This window comes from Palaemon carinicauda, chromosome 17 (genome assembly GCF_036898095.1).
Source record: "Palaemon carinicauda isolate YSFRI2023 chromosome 17, ASM3689809v2, whole genome shotgun sequence".
NCBI classification, from domain to species: Eukaryota; Metazoa; Arthropoda; class Malacostraca; order Decapoda; family Palaemonidae; genus Palaemon; species Palaemon carinicauda.
Genome location: NC_090741.1, coordinates 60,496,509 through 60,518,444, shown reverse-complemented (window position 1 = coordinate 60,518,444; position 21,936 = coordinate 60,496,509). Strand labels below are relative to the sequence as shown.

At 37.4% G+C, this 21,936-nt stretch overlaps 1 protein-coding gene across 2 annotated transcripts in view; it reads right to left on the bottom strand.

The window, feature by feature from the left end:
* The window catches only part of LOC137656806 (guided entry of tail-anchored proteins factor 1-like), a 74,758-nt gene that overhangs the window by 22,154 nt on the left and 30,668 nt on the right, over positions 1-21,936 (bottom strand). The window contains exons 1-2 of one of the 2 annotated variants that reach the window (XM_068391116.1): positions 14,225-14,297; positions 8,868-9,087 (exon numbers count right to left, since the gene is read on the bottom strand). In XM_068391116.1, coding sequence (XP_068247217.1) covers positions 8,868-8,936 — 69 coding nt within the window. In that variant the 5' untranslated portion in view covers positions 8,937-9,087; positions 14,225-14,297. Of the gene's footprint in view, positions 1-8,867; positions 9,088-14,224; positions 14,298-21,936 lie in introns of those variants that run through there. The other variant, XM_068391117.1, reaches the window with a different exon arrangement.

Below are 21,936 nucleotides of genomic sequence, written 5' to 3'. Positions count from 1 at the left end.
ATGTGGAAGGCTTCTTAGCCGACCGTACAACCCATAAAAAGTATTCAAGAGAAAGGTTAAAAAGTTATGGGATTATGGGAATGTAGTGGCTGAGCCCTCGCCTACTACTGCATTCGTTGCTACAAATAGACCCAGGGTGTAGCAGTACTCGTAAAGAGACTGGACATCTTTGAGATAGAATGATACGAACACTGACTTGTTTCTCCAATAGGTTGCATCCATAACACTCTGCAGAGAACGGTTCTGTTTGAAGGCCACTGAAGTAGCCACAGCTCTCACTTCATGTGTCCTTACCTTCAGCAAAGCAAGGTCTTCTTCCTTCAGATGAGAATTTGCTTCTCTAATCAGAAGCCTGATGTAGTAAGAAACTGAGTTCTTAGACATTGGTAGAGAAGGCTTCTTGATAGCACACCATAAGGCTTCTGATTGTCCTCGTAATGGTTTTGACCTTTAGATAGTACTTAAGAGCTCTAACTGGGCAAAGTACTCTCTCCAGTTCGTTCCCCACCATGTTGGACAGGCTTGGGATCTCGAACGACTTAGGCCAAGGACGGGAAGGAAGCTCGTTTTTAGCCAAAAAACCGAGCTGTAAGGAACATGTAGCCGTTTCAGATGTGAAACCTATGTTCCTGCTGAAGGCGTGGATCTCACTTACTCTTTTACCTGTTGCTAAGCACACGAGGAAAAGAGTTTTTTAAATGTGAGGTCCTTAAAAGAGGCTGATTGGAGCGGTTCAAATCCTGATGACATTAGGAACCTTAGGACCATGTCTAGATTCCAGCCTGGAGTGGACAACCGACGTTCCTTTGAGGTCTCAAAAGACCTAAGGAGGTCCTGTAGATCTTTGTTGGAGGAAAGATCCAAGCCTCTGTGGCGGAAAACCGCTGCCAACAAACTTCTGTAACCCTTGATCGTAGGAGCTGATAGGGAGCTTACGTTCCTTAGATGTAACAGGAAGTCAGCAATCTGGGTTACATTGGTACTGGTTGAGGAAAACTGCATTGGCCTTGCACCAGCTTCGGAAGACTTCCCATAAAGACTGATAGACTCTGAGAGTGGATGTCGTCCTTGCTCTGGCAATCGCTCTGGCTGCCTCCTTCGAAAAGCCTCTAGCTCTTGAGAGTCTTTCGATAGTCTGAAGGCAGCCAGACGAAGAGCGTGGAGGTTGGGTGTACCTTCTTTACGTGAGGTTGACGCAGAAGGTCCACTCTAGGAGGAAGAGTCCTGGGAACGTCGACCAGCCATTGCAGTACCTCAGTGAACCATTCTCTCGCGGGCCAGAGGGGAGCAACCAACGTCAGCCGTGTCCCTTTGTGAGAGGCGAACTTCTGAAGTACCCTGTTGACAATCTTGAACGGCGGGAATGCATACAGGTTGAGATGGGACCAATCCAGCAGAAAGGCATCCACGCGAACTGCTGCTGGGTCTGGAATCGGAGAACAATACAAGAGGAGCCTCTTGGTCATCGAGGTAGCGAATAGATCTATGGTTGGCTGACCCCACAGGGCCCAAAGTCTGTTGCAAACATTCTTGTGAAGGGTCCACTCTGTGGGGAAGACCTGACCCTTCCGGCTGAGGCGATCTGCCATGACATTCATATCGCCCTGAATGAGCCTCGTTACCAGCGTGAGCTTTCGATCTTTTGACCAAATGAGGAGGTCCCTTGCGATCTCGAACAACTTCCTCGAATGAGTCCCTCCCTGCTTGGAGATGTAAGCCAAGGCTGTGGTGTAGTCGGAGTTCACCTCCACCACCTTGTTAAGCTGGAGGGACTTGAAGTTTATCAAGGCCAAATGAACTGCCAACAACTCCTTGCAATAGATGTGAAGTGTCCTTTGCTCCTGATTCCATGTTCCCGAGCATTCCTGTCCGTCCAGTGTCGCACCCCAGCCCGTGTCCGATGCGTCCGAGAAGAGACGGTGGTCGGAGGACTGAACAGCAAATGGTAGACCTTCCTTGAGAAGAATGCTGTTCTTCCACCACGTTAGAGTAGACCTCATCTCTTCGGAAACAGGAACTGAGCCCGTCTCTAGCGTCATGTCCTTTATCCAGTGAGCAGCTAGATGATACTGAAGGGGGCGGAGGTGGAGTCTCCCTAACTCGATGAACAGGGCCAGCGATGAAAGTGTCCCTGTTAGACTCATCCACTGCCTGACTAAGCATCGGTTCCTTCTCAGAATGCTCTGGATGCATTCTAGGGCTTGGAAGATCCTTGGGGCCGACGGACAAGTCCGAAAAGCTCGACTCTGAAGATCCATACCCAAGGAGACAATGGTCTGGGATGGAACGAGCTGAGACTCCTCAAAATTGACCAGGAGGCCCAGTTCCTTGGTCAGATCCATAGCCCATTTGAAAATCTCCAGACAGCGACGACTTGAGGGAGCTCTTAAAAGCCAGTCGTCTGACGGAGCCGGACACAAGATCATGATACTGCTGCACAGTCTGTAAACTGTCAATCATGGGCAAGCGAGGAAGTACAGTGACAACCCGAATCTGTCTAGACTGTCTGGGTCGTACAGACAACTCCTTAACGGGTTGCTGAGGTTGCCCACTGCGTCACAACAAGTCCCTTCTGTTGGTTGTTGAACGTCTTCCCCGTGACACATTGACTCCGTAAACAAAAATTCCTCTAACAAGGACTAAGCTTGGACTGCATGTCATGCAACACAGCTCAAGGTCTATGGGAGCAGGTGTGGTAACAGACGGGATTAGCGGCTGAAGTGTAACCATTACCTTCCCTGTAAGCATGTTATGCTTAAATAAAAGTCCATAAGAGGTTATGCAGCTAAAGGCTCCCTCCAAATGACAGAGTCCTCAAGGGAATATCAGAAGGAGGGAGAAAAGAACTTTCTCATCTACAGGGACCTTATCCTAGAAAAGCTAAGTTCTCTGAGTGAGGGTTCACTGGTGCAAAGCAGCAGACTAGAAGGCAACGTTATGAAACTGCTTGACAGTCTAGTGAGTTGGCAACAACCCAAGATGTGTTGAGAAGCATGCGGTAAGGTATGCAGAGCATGATGTATGCAGAGTATGCTGTATGCAGAGCATGCTGTATGTAGAGCATGTTGTATGCAGAGCATGCTGAATGCAGAGCATGCTGTATGCAGAGCATGCTGAATGCAGAGCATGCTGAATGCTGAGCATGTAGTAAGTAGAGCCTGCTGTAAGCAGAGCCTGCTGAAAGGAAAGCAGAGCGTGTGCATGGCGTTTAACATTTCTCAGAAATTCCATGACCAGTGCTAGAGTGCTTTATGTATGCTTGCATGGGGTTTAAACCATGGTATGCTGAACAGCAGAGTCAGAACGAGCTGGAACAACAACAGAGGTTTCCTCAACTTGAGGGAAAACCTGAGGTTCAGACTGCATAGGCTGAACAACAGACGGAGCAGAAGGCAGGTGCAAGGGTGAAGGAGGTTGACTCCTAGCAAGAGTTGCACCCAAGGATTGCACCAGCTGAGCGGAGGACGGAGGCGGAGTAGTCCGTTCCTGTGCCTGAGAGATGAGTGGAGCATGAGAAGGTTGAGGCTGCGCAGAACAAGGTAAAGTTCTAGCAAGCTGAGGCTCCTGAGGCGCAAGTGCATGGTGTAGATGAGCTTGCCTAGATGAGGGTTGAACTCGGTGCAGCGCTGGTTGAGCAGACAGACTCACGGAGGGGAGAGGTTGTTGTACCCCAACCGAGAGTTGCACCACTGGTGGAGCAGCAAGGGGAGGAGGAGGAAGAGTGTAACTCTCCTGATCCCAAAGCAAGGGTTGCCTTAAAGAAGGCTGAGGCTGAACAACACTGTGAACAGCAAACTCCGAAAGTGGTTCAACATCGTACGCCTGGCAGATGGTGCTGCGACCAGGCGGAGCAGGTGCAGGCTGGGCGAGCACAGGCGGAGCAGGTGCAGGCTGGGCGAGCACAGGTGCAGCGAGAACAGGTGGAGGGAGTGCAGGAGGTGCAACACTCTCAGCCCGACACTCACGCATCAAGTCCGAAAGCTGTGCTTGCATGGACTGTAGTAGAGTCCACAACATCATACGCCTGGCAGATGGTACTGTGATCAGGCGGAGCGAGTGTAGGAGGAGGGAGTGTAGGCGGAGGCGGAGGAGCAACACTCTCAGCCCGACACTCACTCATCAAGTCCGAAAGCTGTGCTTGCATGGACTGTAGTAGAGTCCACAACATCGTACGCCTGGCAGATGGTACTGTGATCAGGCGGAGCGAGTGTAGGAGGAGGGAGTGTAGGCGGAGGCGGAGGAGCAACACTCTCAGCCCGACACTCACTCATCAAGTCCGAAAGCTGTGCTTGCATGGACTGTAGTAGAGTTCACAACATCGTACGCCTGGCAGATGGTGCTGCGACCAGGCGGAGCAGGTGCAGGCTGGGCGAGCACAGGCGGAGCAGGTGCAGGCTGGGCGAGCACAGGTGCAGCGAGAACAGGTGGAGGGAGTGCAGGCGGTGCAACACTCTCAGCCCGACACTCACGCATCAAGACCGAAAGTTGTGACTGTATGGACTGCAGTAGAGTTAACTTGGGGTCGGCAGACACTAAGTTCTGCTGAGGTAAAGCCTTAACAGCAGAGATCTGTTGTGGCAGAACCTTACTCCTCTCAGTCGGAGTGTAATCAACTGATGACTGAGGAGAGTCAGAGCTAACCCAATGACTGCATTCGGGTTGTGAACTTTAACTTCGTACGTCTGGCATAGGTCTGGACTTAACGTTTAAGAAGTCTTGAGACCTGAGACCAGCGTTACTCTGCCTTTATTTTCTCCCCTAATCTCTTCTGCAGACGAGCAAAATAAGGGCTCAATCGTCTGCGGGTGGGAGTGACGGTCTCGGTAAGACACGCCCACAACCACCGAGAATACTTCTGTGCGCCGATCAAGGCCTGCTGAACCCTTATGCCCTTCGACATTGCTTCTCCCCTGGGCTTGGGAGCTTGCAAGAGGTCCCGGACTGGGAGGACGACTGGCGCGCACAAAAGTACCCTCACGCACTAATCACTTATCACTTTGATTTCTGTTTGCACTTATTTCACTGAACTCGAAACTTTAAGTGGTTTGTACCTGAAATACGCAATTCTATCCTTTCTCAAAGTTAGTAATTGCGAAAACAGAATTACAATGTAACAGAAAAATCTAATGAAAGATAAATCAGTGGTTGGAAAGAGACTAAACACTAGATCACTCTAGAAACGTTTAGTTTCTTCCCCTAAAGAGACTAGGGAGAAGAGCAAAAAAAAAAACGATAACGACGTTACTCGTACGCCTGGCAGGCTTGAATGAAACGTTTATCCTCTTTCTCCCTCCGTCTCTATCTCTCTCTCTCTCTCTCTCTCTCTTGACTTAGAACCTGAGAGAAGAGCCCAATCATATATATCGTTAAAACATATTATTGTTAAAGGAAAAAAAAAAAAAAAAAAAAAAAAACTGAAAAGTTCCTTTATTAGGATCAAAACCATTAAGTTAAGAAAGAATGAACAAAACGCTAGACACGGTTACTCTTACTGCAACGTGAAACCGTGAACATTCTTTCTCTATCGTAACGATAGAGTGCAAGTTGAACGTTCTGAACGTCAACAACTGCAGAGACAAAACAAAACGTTAGTTCAGCTTTGAAAACAGTACGAGACTGTCAAAGAAAATCTTTCAAACTCTGTGGCGGAAATAGCATAATATGTTAACAGGTAAAACCGAAATGACGGGCTCAAAGTTTATTAACTTCGGTAAAAGACCGCCTACTATTAGGAAGGTCGAATATAAACAAATATAAAAATTAATTTTAATGAGTTTATAATAAAAGGAAGTTAATCGAAGAGGCCTATAAGAGGCGGAGAGATATAAAATAAATCTATAACTTTTGTTAAGCAAAATTAAGAAAGAGAGTCTATACTCTCTTAGACACCAACACTTCCGTCTAAGGGAAGGGTCGGCCATTGAAAGGTGAACGAGAGTTCATACTCTCTCGTCACCAAAATTAATCAAATTAATTCCAAAAGCTAACTAAGCTAATATAGAAGTTTTCCAGTAAAGCGACAGCCGAAATCAAAGAGAAATACTTCACCAAAGTCGTGAAAATACTCCAAGAACATAAGCGTATCCCAGAACGTCTTGCCGGAAGCACGACAGAGGAATAATTGAGGAGGTGTCAACAAGAAGTACTTGAGTACCTGGCCACAGGTGGCGCTGGTAAATACACCCCCTTCTAGTATTGTGATAGCTGGCGTATCCCTCCATAGAATTCTGTCGGGCAACGGAGTTGACAGCTACATGATTATCGGGTAAGTTTAATATTGAAAAACGCAATTCTATCCTTTCTCAAAGTTAGTAATTGCGAAAACAGAATTACAATGTAACAGAAAAATCTAATGAAAGATAATTCAGTGGTTGGAAAGAGACTAAACACTAGATCACTCTAGAAACGTTTAGTTTCTTCCCCTAAAGAGACTAGGGAGAAGAGCAAAAACGATAACGACGTTACTCGTACGCCTGGCAGGCTTGAATGAAACGTTTATCCTCTTTCTCCCTCCGTCTCTATCTCTCTCTCTCTCTCTCTCTCTTGACTTAGAACCTGAGAGAAGAGCCCAAACATATATATCGTTAAAACATATTATTGTTAAAGGAAAAAACTGAAAAGTTCCTTTATTAGGATCAAAACCATTAAGTAAAGAAAGAATGAACAAAACGCTAGACACGGTTACTCTTACTGCAACGTGAAACCGTGAACATTCTTTCTCTATCGTAACGATAGAGTGCAAGTTGAACGTTCTGAACGTCAACAACTGCAGAGACAAAACAAAACGTTAGTTCAACTTTGAAAACAGTACGAGACTGTCAAAGAAAATCTTTCAAACTCTGTGGCGGAAATAGCATAATATGTTAACAGGTAAAACCGAAATGACGGGCTCAAAGTTTATTAACTTCGGTAAAAGACCGCCTACTATTAGGAAGGTCGAATATAAACAAATATAAAAATTAATTTTAATGAGTTTATAATAAAAGGAAGTTAATCGAAGAGGCCTATAAGAGGCGGAGAGATATAAAATAAATCTATAACTTTCGTTAAGCAAAATTAAGAAAGAGAGTCTATACTCACTTAGACACCAACACTTCCGTCTAAGGGAAGGGTCGGCCATTGAAAGGTGAACGAGAGTTCAAACTCTCTCGTCACCATAATTAATCAAATTAATTCCAAAAGCTAACTAAGCTAATATAGAAGTTTCCAGTAAAGCGACAGCCGAAATCAAAGAGAAATACTTCACCAAAGTCGTGAAAATACTCCAAGAACATAAGCGTATCCCAGAACGTCTTGCCGGAAGCACGACAGAGGAATAATTGAGGAGGTGTCAACAAGAAGTACTTGAGTACCTGGCCACAGGTGGCGCTGGTAAATACACCCCCTTCTAGTATTGTGATAGCTGGCGTATCCCTCCATAGAATTCTGTCGGGCAACGGAGTTGACAGCTACATGATTATCGGGTAAGTTTAATATTGAAAAATATGATTTTGTACAGCTTGTAATCTGCCAAAGTGATGTTACGGTTGAATAAAAGTGCTTCTTGAATAGGGTGATGACACACACTAGTTACGCTGGTTAAAGAGTTGAAATCTTCAGATCAACTGACAGCGAGTTAACAGGAATATTCCCGTTTCTTATGAAAGATCAGCGTGCTTGGAAGGGGAAGGATGGTCAAGCCCTTCCTAGCACTGAACAAGTTCAGCATGCGAACACATCCCGAGGTGTGAACATGCTGGGGGAACACTCTCCTGAGAGTCACTCCAGGGAAGAGAAACAAGCTCAGAGTGCAAGCTCACCACACGCTGAGGCAACACTCGCCAGAGTGCTACCCAGCAGATCATTCAATGGGAGAGGATCTGCTACTGTTGATAGAGGTCCAGGGAGCAAGAGACCGAGCAGAAGGGACTGCCTTCTGTTGGCTCTAGAGGGGGAAGTGTCGAAGGACAGTTCTTCTGCTATTGGCAGGGCCGCCTGCTGCCCCCAAACTAACACCTGCAGAAGCCTGCCTTCAACGGGGAACATGAAAGTTCCAGTGAACGCCAGAGCAGATGCAAGGCATCTTGAGCTGGAGACTCCCCAAGGGAGAAAACTTTGGTGTCTCGTTAAGGAAGATGGGAAGAACACCATGGCCCGAAGGGTTGTCCGAGAGTTAAAGGGTCACCGCTCTTGTTTTACATACTGCCAGAAGAGGCTGAAGAAGAGGCAGAGGGGAAGCTACAATGAGAGAGAAGAATCCGTTATGATTTTTTGGACTTTAAGGAAGATCCTTAAGGTCTAATCCTTTTTAAGCTTCTTCCTCCTCCTGTCATAACGCTCCCACTGGGAGAATGACCACTCCTGATACTCGTTGCATGGAGACACTCCATGCAGGAGTGACCTCTACACAAAGAGCAAAGACAGTGAGGATGTCTCCACCACAGATATAACTGTATTATATGAGTGGCCCACTATGCCAGTACACACCCACGTGTCAGCAACCCCAAGGGTAAACACTCATGCCTGAAAGAGAAAAAGGAAAAATATTAAAGTGTTTATTAGGAAAGCCAATTCCAGGAGCATGGGAGAGAGTGTCCACTCTCAACCATGGCTAAAATCAAAGTGAAGTTGTTGTGAGTGAGCGTGGGGGCGGTGCTTTCCCGCTACCCATTGGTAACAACTGGATCGGTTTTTGACACCTCATTAAAAATTTTTATGGCTGTGTTCCATTTTGAGTTATCTTTTATCTTCTATGTAAAGTAAAAAGGTTAGTACTGTATTCATGTCAGAACAAATTTGAATTAGCAATTTGAAGAGCTCTCCTAACCTTTAAATTCTATACTCAACAGTTTGTTAACAAATGATATTCAAAAGAAAGGAAAACTTACAAACTGGATAAATCCTGGAATCAGCATCTCTGCAGAGCCAAGGAAGGTTGTTAACAGTAATAGATACATCTTCAATTCCTTTTTTTTTCTTCTTTTCTAGAACATCATCTGTGGTATTTTTCACTCCAATTGAGGCACCCTAATTCAATCTTGTTATTTGCATTAGAGTTGATTTAACTTTTTTTAAGGATTCTGTAGTCTTCGATATCTCAATTTTACCCTGTGAATAAAAAAGAAAAATAGTCAAATACATGATAGGCATCATTTGCTTCAATGCTTAAATTCTATAAGAAAAAAAAAACTAAAATTCTTATTACAATAGCAGTTTATAAAAAACAAAAATGCTTTTTTAGGCCTGCTTCAAACAAGAGGTTTAGAAGTCAATGTCGATCAATGAGGGCCTTTGCAGGCTGTGGAAAATAACCGTGGTGAAGAATAACTGGATGGTAGCGATTTGCAAACCGCATGCACTGCTATACCATTAGAATACTTAAGAAGTTTGTGACGCCCTTCAGACGAGAGGTTTTCCCATGTTCGGCTGTTGTAGAGGGTAGGCATTCCTCTTCTGCTGCTATTTTTCAGTGATTAATATGGTCTTAATATTATTATTATTATTATTATACACTACTAACAGAGGTACACTCAAACAAATAAGATCATGATTATACAAGAAATTGTTTTCTTGTCTAATGTTACGTACGCTAAATTTGCAATAGTACTGTCATGTTAAGAAAAATGACGAATGTTACTGAAATAATATCGATTATTATTATTATTATTATAATTAGGTGGGTTCACCATTTACTTAGTTGCTTCTTTTTAGCATCCTGTTTATTATACACAAAGACCACTTTCTTTTTCAGGTCCCCCATATTGAACAAACACCAACAGGCTAGTAATCTGTTCTCTGATGTAGACATACTGCAAGGATAATGACCTCTCGTTTGTGTGAAGACATGCTCTTAGACATGCGGAAATCTGTCGCGCGGTTTCAAAGTGCTCGTGTGAATTGGGCCTTAAATACTCAGGTAGTATGTTATTTTGAAGCCTTAGTAGTTGGTTAGATTGGATTGAGTCAGCAATAAAAATGTGGGTATATATTTACTACAGCACAATATTCCCACAGAAGAAAATAAGAAGCGTTCCTAGTGCATTTATCTGTACTTTCAACTGTAGTTATGTAAATAATTGGGAGAAATCCATACCTTTAAAATTATAGACACTTCAAAAATCCAAAAGTTTTAACAGGAAAAGATTTCATAAGGGAAAAACACATGAACACCTTAAACCAAAGGTTCAGTGCTCAAACTAACCCAAGAACCGTACTCTTACCTACCGAGGGTTGGCCCTACTCTCCCCCTGCTATACACCCTTAGACGACCGTCATAACCTTAACTTACCCTAATCCTAAGTCTCAACCCTGAATCATAAAACTAGCAGTTTTATTAACCCTGGATAGGTACGATGGGTCGTTCGCGACCCCGAGCATAAAAAAAAAACAGGTTTTTCTCACGTGACTCACCCCCGTGACTGAATTTGTGGGTGATCGACCTGCAGGAGGTGTCTCCCCTACACGCTCTAGTAGTGCCCAGATGTGCATTGCTGTAGCTGTACTCCTTCCCCGATTTCTGAGACGCGTCGGGGTCGAGCGCGACCGAGTTTACCCTTCTAAGGTAGTTTGCATAATTATCAAAGTTATTACGTATTATGAAATTGTCGTAGAATGGTGCAACTTGTATAGGTTATCAGTTGTGGAAAGTCTTGGTGGATTGTTTGGCTACCATGTGCATGATTTTTTTTTTAGTTAAAATGTCGTTCATCACCACGAGGACCATTTTACCGCGAGTGCCCCTTTTTCATTTTTTTTCATTTTTTTGCCAAGTCATTTTTCCGTAAGATATTGCCAAATAGTGTCGTAAAACTTTTGCTTGTTTAGTGTTGGAAAGTGTGTCTAGATGATCTGGCTACCCATGCGTGACTTTGTTTTTGTCAGATACGACGTAGTTATTGGTATATTGGGTATTTAACTGCGGTTACCAATTTCTGTTTTTTTTTCAATATTTGTAAAAATTACTACGTAGTAAGGAATTGCCGTATATTATTCATTTTTTTTTCATGTTTATGTGTTAGAAAGTGTGCCTTGATGGTTGGGCTAACACGTGCATGTCTTTTTTTTTATCTGAGATGCCGTATATTAGAATGTCAGGCATTTTACCGCGAGTACCCCTTTTTCATTTTTTTTCATTTTTTTGCCAAGTCATTTTTCCGTAAGATATTGCGAAATAGTGTCGTAAAACTTTTGCTTTTTCAGTGTTGGAAAGTGTGTCTAGATGATCTGGCTACCCATGCGTGATTTTGTTTTTGTCAGATACGACGTAGTTATTGGTATATTAGGTATTTAACTGCGGTTGCCAATTTCTGTTTTTTTTCAATATTTGTAAAAATTTACTACGTAGTAAGGAATTGCCGTATATTATTGATTTTTTTTTCATGTTTATGTGTTAGAAAGTGTGCCTTGATGGTTGGGCTAACACGTGCATGTCTTTTTTTTTATCTGAGATGCCGTATATTAGAATGTTGGGCATTTTTCCACGAGTGCCCCTTTTTATTTGTTTTGCATTTTTTTGCTTAGTCATGTTACCGTAAGGAATTGGCAAGTAGTGTCGCAAAACTTATATTTTTATAGTGTTGGAAAGTGTTTCGAGATGATCTGGCTACCCATGCCTAATTTTTTTTAGCCAGATATGGCGTATATATAAGTATGTATTCGATTTTCCTGTGATTGCCATTTTTTCGTTTTTTCCCATTTCTTTCAAAATTACTACATACTAAGGAACTATCACAGAGTAATGATTCATTTATATGTTTATTTGTCGGAAAATGTGCCTTGATGGTTTGCCTAGCACGTGGCTGAAATTTTTTTTTTTCTGAAATGCCGTATATTAGAATGGCTATTTTTCCACGAGTGCCCCTTTTTATTTGTTTTGCATTTTTTTGCTTAGTCATGTTACCGTAAGGAATTGGCAAGTAGTGTCGCAAAACTTATAATTTTATAGTGTTGGAAAGTGTTTCTAGATGATCTGGCTACCCATGCCTATCTTTTTTTTTTTTTAGCCAGATATGGCGTATATATAGGTATGTGTTCGATTTTCTTGTGATTGCCATTTTTTCGTTTTTTCCCATTTCTTTCAAAATTACTACGTACTAAGGAACTATCACAGAGTAATGATTCATTTAGATGTTTATTTGTCGGAAAATGTGCCTTGATGGTTTGCCTAGCACGTGGCTGAATTTTTTTTTTTTCTGAAATGCCGTATATTAGAATGTTAGCCATTTTTCCGCGAGTGCCCCTTTTTATTTGTTTTGCATTTTTTCGCTTAGTCATGTTACCGTAAGGAATTGGCAAGTAGTGTCGCAAAACTTATATTTTTATAGTATTGGAAAGTGTTTCTAGATGATCTGGCTACCCATGCCTATCTTTTTTTTAGCCAGATATGGCGTATATATAGGTATGTGTTCGATTTTCCGGTGATTGCCATTTTTTCGTTTTTTCCCAATTCTTTCAAAATTACTACGTACTAAGGAACTATCACAGAGTAATGATTCCTCTAGATGTTTATTTGTCGGAAAATTTTGTTTACTTTTTTTATGATTGAATATCATCAAATTTTTTTAGCTAAAATATATTGTTTTACATTTTTTTTTTTTCGATTTTATTTCCCTTCAAAAAAATTTTTTTGGGTCAGAATTTCAATTTTATAGTCGTAAAATAATCGACAATTATCCAGCAACCCACCATACAATTTTTATGCATATCCAATAATAATTAGATTAGTAAATAACACCTTGAAATTGACATACCCTTCCTACATTTCAAGTGGCAGATTAGGGAGTCTGAGTCAGTGTGGTTGGCGGCCATTTTGTGGACATATCCGAAGCGTAAGCTGCCCTATCTATATATATTCTTGTTCCCTATAGAATTTGTGATATTTTGGTATATTTTTACCTGCATAAATATCATATTATATATTAAATATATGTATTTTTTTACGAAATTTCTGAGTACTCAAAAAATTACCTTTAGATATGGCCCCTGATATAAATGTAATTTACAAAATAATGAAGATTTTTTTACATATTTCTATTTTAGGATAACATATGTTTATTCCCTAAAAAAATTAGCCACTTCCTATTTCATTTGGGTACCCAAAAAAATTCATGAAATTTGGACAAATTTTTTTGGCCAAAAAAAGTTACTCTTTTTTTATCATTTCAGATCTTCACCTCCATGGGTCTGACTTCATCCAAAATACATCAAGATGTGTCCTAAACATTCAAGAATCAATTCCTAAAAGGATTTGTGTATATATGTATAAACTTTTTTTTTATGAATTTTTATGTCAGGTCTTTTTTTGTTTCTACTTAATTTTTTAAAATATTTATAATAAATAGTTTTTCTGCAGATGAGTAGTATTTATCTTTACAGTTGTTTTAAGCATTCATTGAAGTTTTTTTTGGCAAAAGAAAAAAGGAGGTTACTGCAAAAACTGATTTTTCAAGAATTTATTTTGGCGTCGGGGTCGTTCGCGTCCGAGTATACCCTTAAAGGGGTGTCCGAGGAGCGTACCTATCCAGGGTTAAAGTCACGGACTGAAACCGCTTTTCTACTAAACAACAGATATTTCCTATAGAAAGACGTCTGATTTCTTCGAAAATGACACTTATTTTCACTGCAAATAAAAACTTAAATTATCTAAGAGATAATAATCAATGGGGTTAGCGTGCACAGCTCAGCACGTACCACTTACCAGTACAAAGGAGCTTGGTTTTATTTTCCCGCGAGCTAAAGGAGCGCACGGTGCAACAAAAGCTAATAGATTTCTAAGCAATATCCTCGTTCTGAGACGGTTTAATGAGTTATCGGTTAATTTGCTGTTGGAATGAAGGTCAAATTCAGTGAAAGCACACTATTTACTACAGGATATGCCATTTTTTCTATTCAAAATGTTGTTCCGTCCGTAACCATAATTTTAACCGCAAACCAACCCCATACAGCGCCCATCCAGACATGGCAATATTCACAAAAGAACTGTAGCCAACATAGTCTATTCTACTAGGATAAAACCATTAATACTGGTGAAAACAGATGACAATGTAGGAGACCTAAAATAATATAATTATAATTATACGAAATGTATAAATTGTTAGGCGTCCCGAGTATAAGATACATTGTGTATTGTTACGCAATGAATGCCACATGTAATTTACCGTTTTACCCAGTATATTCTTGATTTATAGGTTACAATTACATATCACTTGGTAATAAGAACAACCCAATAAAATAATCTAAAACAAACCTTCTTTGTGCGAGTAAAATCGGAGAGTGTGTGAAAACAAGAGCAAGACGTCTAAATCTAAACTCAAACATCCATAACTCTTTCTTTTACCTTTATGTCAGCTCCTCTTTTTGTTGCTTTCATACTTTGGGCTCTAAAATTTCTTCGAATATATTAAACAAAATCGGTTAATTCTTCATTTTGTCATTCACTATGTGAAAGGATTAATTTTGAAGTTTATTGAAATATTTCGTGGAAATTTTGCTTTTGTAAATTCAATAAGAAATTACTATGTAGATTTTTATAATCGCTCAACTGTCAAATTATCTTTGATCGTTAACAATAAGCTAAATTCAAATTCAAAAAAATTTATTGACAAAAAAGTGGTCAAAAGGAGCTGTTAGTCTTGCTAGACAGCCCACTCTATCTTTAATTTGCATAAATTATCTTTAATTTACATAAATGAACAAACGCTAAGTACCTAGTAATAATTTACATAAACCAAAAAATACAATTAGTAACAAATAGTTTTTACAAATGAAAACCCCTACATGAATAATTTCACATTTACCCAAAGTACATTAGCACAAACCTTATATGTTTATTTCACAGAGACTGAAATTACATATAAATTAATCATAGTTATAATTTAATAAAACAATGACAATTATGATTCAATAAGCTAAACCATTTTGAAGACTTTACTACCAATTAAAGTTTGTAATTACAATTATAGGATGTTATTTTAACAAAAAACTTGTGTTGTCAAACATTTCTTACATAAACTTACTTTGCAAATACTAAAATTATACTACAATACATCAATGCTTCTAAAATTCTGTTTACTATGAAACAATGGAATGAAATAATGTCCATTCTGACACTATGTAAGTTTAATTAGACTAGATTTGTGACCTATAAGGAAATATATATTACTAATTTATAATGGAAATCAGAACATAATTTAACAATAACGGTAAAGGATATAAAAATCAATAATGAGAATAATTTAATCTCTTAAATCGTATGGAGAAAAAATAAAATATTTGTTGTTTGTAGACAGAGAATTGAATAGTAAAAAGGCCTAATTATCACTTTTATTTTACTTTAAGAGTTTTTTCCTATACATTATAGGACCTATAAGATAATGTTTATCGTATACATTCTTATATATCTAGAGTATTACACAGCTTAATGGGTGCTTAATGTTAAATCTACATTATCGAAGCACTTAGAAAACAAAGTCTTCAATTTCTTCTTGAAAGTCTTAATATCTTCAGTCTTTCGGATGTCCAGTGAGAGCTTTTCGTATAATCTTGGGACAGCATATTTGAAAGTTCTTGAAACTAGAGTAGGCCTAGTCATACATATTGGCCCCAATAAATTATTACTTAAACGATGTGGAATAATGAATGTGGAAATTGATTTAAAAGCTCAAGATAGAGACGACTTGAGAGATCTAGCTGGGGCCCTTTGCGTTAATAGGCGTAAGAGGAGATGATGATGATGATGATGATGATGAATGTGGAAATAATCAAATAAAATCAATCGTTTCTACATGGGAATCATCATTTCAAAAAATAGGAAGATGACAGGCAATTTTGGGCATTGGTCATACTTGATATGATCTCTCTCTCTCTCTCTCTCTCTCTCTCTCTCTCTCTCTCTCTCTCTCTCTCTCTCTCTCTCTCTCTCTCTCTCTCTCTTACTAAATTAACCCATGGATTTTTAATGTGCACGCCTCACGAAACAGTTCCCAAGTGTAGGAAACTTTATCAGACATTTTTAACTCACTGATTATTTTTATATTTTCAAGATATTAATGCTTTAAAAGGCACATGTTTCAATAAATAAATTTGCACATCTGTTTATCACAGAATTTAAGGTTTTAATTTTAACGTACTTTTATCAATAAGATGAAAGAAGGATTGGACTGGATTGGTAATAGGAAATTAGTAGTCCAAGGGTACGCTGATGATGCTGTCCTTATTAGCAGAACACCAAAGGACTTGCGAAGTTTGCTTACGAGAATGCAAAATACATATAACTAGAGGGGTACTCAGCAGAGAGCAGACCTCCGGTGCGGCAGCTTATTTCTCGACCTTTTGACCTTGACCTTTGATCTTAACGTGGATTTTCATACACTTAATAATGAACCAAGTTTGAAGTTTCTGTGACAACGAAATCCAAACTTATGGCCTATTACGTGAATTGGACATTTTGCTTGACCGAGACCTTGACCTTTGACCTAGACCTTCAAAAATTTAACCATTTCCATTTTTTAATATAACAGTTAATCCCAGTAAGTTTCATTACTCTACGATTAAAATTATGGTCAGGAAGCTGTTAACAAACAAACACACAAACAGGGGGAAAAAGATAACCTCCTTCCAACTTCGTTGATGGATGTAATGAAGTTATAAGAGATTACTCAAGTGCCATATGTGGATGTGATCACGGTGAGGGGTAGATGGAGATGGTTTGGGTATGCTCTTCGCACTCCCCAAGAGAGATTAGTTTACCAAACGTTTAACTGGGCTCCACAAGGCACTAGAAGAGTTGGAAGACACAGACTTACATGGTTGAGGACTATGAAGCGTGAAGTACATGATGAATGGAGAAGTATTGAATTAAAAGCTCAAGATAGAGACGACTGGCAAAATCTAACCTAGGCCCTTCGCGTCAATAGGCGTAGGAGGAGATGATGATGATATATAAATAGGATTACACACACACACACACACACACACACACACACACACACACACACATTTTGAGAACACGTAATCCCATTATCTTTTTTTTTTCTTCTTTAGTGAGCAAAATGTCAAGAGTTGAATTCATCCAAAATGTCAATTACAAATTTCACGGTAATCGATTTTCAAATGTATCATCATTCGGTTTCGTCACTGAGAGAGAGAGAGAGAGAGAGAGAGAGAGAGAGAGAGAGAGAGAGAGAGAGAGAGAGAGAGAGAGAGAGAGAGAGTTTGTAAACTTATGACCACCCGTTAAGACCCTTCGGTCTAGTCTTAAATGTTCTCTCTCTCTCTCTCTCTCTCTCTCTCTCTCTCTCTCTCTCTCTCTCTCTCTCTCTCTCTCTCTATATATATATATATATATATATATATATATATATATATATATATATATATATATATATATATAACATCTTTCCTGCCACGCAGAGAAGCCAAACGTATGGCTACTCGGTCTCCCCCCAGGAAAAGGGGGAAGGGGTGGAAAGTGTTGAATCTGTTTGTGCATATCTATCTAAATGTTTAGCCGTTATTCTTGACGGGTCGCGTACACTAGCATATTAATAATTACTATATAGGATTTCCCTTTTAAGTATGGTAAGGTTCTCCTGAAACACTTTTACCAATTATTATTATTATTATTATTATTATTATTATTATTATTATTATTATTATTATTATTATTATTATTATTATTATTACTTGCTAAGCTACAACCCTAGTTGGAAAAGCAGGATGCTATAAGCCCAGGGAAAATAGCCCAGTGAGGAAAGGAAACAAGGAAAAATAAATACCGATGTCTCCTCAATTTTTGGCGAAGTAACAGTACATTAGGCCTATATCCACCTAGACCGTGGCTATAACGAGCTTACGTAATCCCCTAATTTTCGCAAACCCTTCTTGGATTGAATAACGACTCATCGTAATTTTGTAATAAAAAGATTTTTTTTAAACGATGATTCAGAGGATTTATAGCTTTATAACAATAGACTGGTTGGTATTTTTAAAATAAGTGATTCCCTAAATGTGGGGTTTCGAGAATCTTACTTAAATTACTACATAAATCACTTGAAAAAAGTTGTAAGGAAATTATCGAATAAGTGATTTTAAATTATGTGACGTTATAACTTCAACGGTCGAAACAAAAACTAAGTTTTAGCAACTTTTCTATCAAGGATGCCAGAAAGTGCCATTTAGATAAACTTTCCTTTTTTATTCTAATTTACATCTAATTCACTTTTCCACAGTGGATTTTTTCATGAGTTTCTGTGAGAAATATCTTCAAAATTTCATATATTTTTAGGTATTATGATGTATTTATAAGGATAATGGTTTCTATGTAAATATGCACTGACGAAAGCCATTAGTTTTTGGCTGAAACAGCTGTGTGTGAATTGAATAAATAGAGTGGCACTGTAAAAAATTCCTTCATTAATCTATCCCTGAAGAAAACATAGATAAAGAAAACTAGAAATCGTTGCCTTAAAACAGTTACATACATTTATATATATATATATATATATATATATATATATATATATATATATATATATATATATATATATATATATATATATATCTTCCTCAGTTTCAGGTATATCAATCACATTATTCCCTTCATATCTTCTATTCATACCTCACTAAAGTGTTCCATCTAATGTCGTCTTTCTTCATCTTCTGTTGCTTTATATACAGTATATATATATATATATATATATATATATATATATATATATATATATATATATATATATATATATATACATATATATATTTATATATATGTATATATATAAATACATATATATATATATATATATATATATATATATATATATATGTATATATATATTTATATATATTTATATACATATATATTAATATATATATAAATATATATATATATATATATATATATATATATATATATATATATATATATATATCAATATATATATATATATATAAATATATATATATATATATATATATATATATATATATATATATATATATATATATTTATATATATATATATAATATATATATATATATATATATATATATATATATATATATATATATATATATATATATAAAACAACAGAAGATGAAGAAAGGCAACGTTGGATGGAACACTTCAGCGAGGTCATGAATAGGAGACATGAAAGGAATAATTTGCATGATATACCTGAAGTAGAGAAAGACCTTGATGTTCCCATGAATGAATTCAGTGTGCTTGAAGTCGAAGCTACCATTAAAAAAACTCTAAGAGATGGAAAGCCCCTGGATACGATGAGATAACTGCAGAGATCATATTGCCCGAAAATGAAGTGATCCCAGAATACTTACTATATAAACTTTATATAGTTTATATAGAAGATATTTATTTCAATGATATTACTCTTCTTAAAATATTTCATTTTTCCCTTTTTCCTTTCCTCGCTGGGCTATTTTTCCTGTTGGAGCCCCTGGGCTTATAGCATACTGCTTTTCCAACTAGGATTGTAGCTTAGCAAGTAATAATAATAATAATAATAATAATAATAATAATAATAATAATAATAATAATAATAATAATAATAATAATAATAATAATGCGGCGTGAGGAGATAAAACCTGATGAATGGGAGCTAAGAGTGCCAGTGAAAATGGCAAAAGAGATTTTGACTGATTGCAATAATTACAGAAGAATTACAATTATGTCCGTTGTTATGTAGATATATAGTATGCTCATTCTAAAGAGACTAGAGAGAAAGATTGCTGAAAAGCTGAGAGATGAACAAGCAGGATTTATAAAAGGTAGAAGTTGTACTGACTAAATTTTCATTTTAAGACATGAGGTAGAGCAACGTGTAGAATATAGAAATCCACTTTTGATGACATTTGTGGACTATGAAAAAACCCTTTGATAGTGTCCACCGGCCAATTTTGTGGAGAGTCCTAAGTTATTATGGAGTTCCTCTTAAGCATATAAATTTGATTATATCTGTTGATGAGCATAGCAAGTGCAAAATCAATGTTAGTGGAGTCCTATCAAATGAATTTTCAGTGAACAGCGGAGTATTCCAAGGGATTGTGTTGTCACCTATGTTGTTTATCCTCCTCATAAATTTTGTAATACATAGAACAGTTGTGGATGGTGGAGAAGGATTGGACTGGATTGGTAACAGGAAATTAGCTGACCCAGAGTATGCTGATGATGCTGTCCTAAATAGCAGAACACCACAGGACTTCCAAAACCTGCTTACCAGAATGCATGAAATATCACAGGAGGTTGGGCTCAAAATAAATAAAAGAAAGACAGAGAGGATGAGAACGGAGTGTGCAATTGAAGATGAAATATCATTGGAAGGAGAAAGGATTAATGAGGTAGAATCATTTAGGTATTTAGGAACTATGATCTCCAATATAGGGTCTTTAGAATTAGAGTTTAGTGAAAGATTAAAAAAAACAAATCGGACATTGGAGGGTTAAGAAAAATTCGGAAATCAAATTCCCTGAAATTACATGTAAAAATCAGACTATATATCAGTTTAGTGAGATCGGTGTTACTGTATGGACATGAGTCATGGTGTGACAATGAAACAATTTCAAATAGATTTAGTAGATTTGAGACCAAAGGCCTCAGAAGAATATTGGGAGTTAAATGGCATGCCAGGATTAGAAATGAAACTATAAGAGAGATTACTCACTTGCCATACGTGGATGAGATCATGGTGAGGGGTAGATGGAGATGGTTTGAGCGTGCTCTTCGCAGTCCCCATGAGATATTAGTTTACCAAACGTTCAACTGGGCCCACAAGGCATTAGAAGAGTTGGAAGACACAGGCCTACATGGCTAAGACTATGAAACGTGAAGAAGGAGACGATGAATGGAGAATTATTGATTTAAAAGCTCAAGATAGAGACGACTGGCAAAATCTAACCGAGGCCCTTTGCGTCAATAGGCGTAGAAGATGGTGATATGTATATATATATATATATATATATATATATATATATATATATATATATATATATATATATATATATATATATATATATAGTCTATATATACATATATATATATATATATATATATATATATATATATATGTATATATATATATATATATATATATATATATATTCATATATATAGACATATATATATATATATATATATATATATATATATATACATATATTTCTATGGAAAGAATGATGATGAGAATAATAGTAAGAGGCAGAAAAAGAACAACACGGATAAGAAGACAATCTAGAGTAGAGGATGTTCTAACAAACGCACAAGGAAAAGAAATAGACATGGGCAGGACATATCAATTAAGCAGGGGAAGGAAGAGAAGACGATGGATTGATGAACTAAGAAAGTTTGAGGGTGGACTTTCGTAGAAAGATCAGAAACAGACGTAAGTGGATGTACATGTCTGAGGCCTTTGTTCTGCTGTGGACTAGTGATGGCTGATGATATATATATATATATATATATATATATATATATATATATATATATATATATATATATATATATATATATATTATATATTCATATGTATATATTATATATATTCATATGTATATTATATATATATATATATATATATATATATATATATATATATATATATATATATATATATATATACGTATATATATATATATATATATATATATATATATATATATATATATATATATATATATATATATATATATATATATATGTATATAATGTATATATATATGTATGTATATAATGTATATATATGTATATATGTATATATATATATATATATATATATATATATATATATATATATATATATATATATATATATATACATATACATATATATAAAACACTAAGATACATAAACATCAAATGATACAGAATAAAGTTTCCATTAAGATCTCATTTTTATTTCAAAGAAAAAATATAATCAATACTTTATAAATGGCTGACGTAAGCACAGG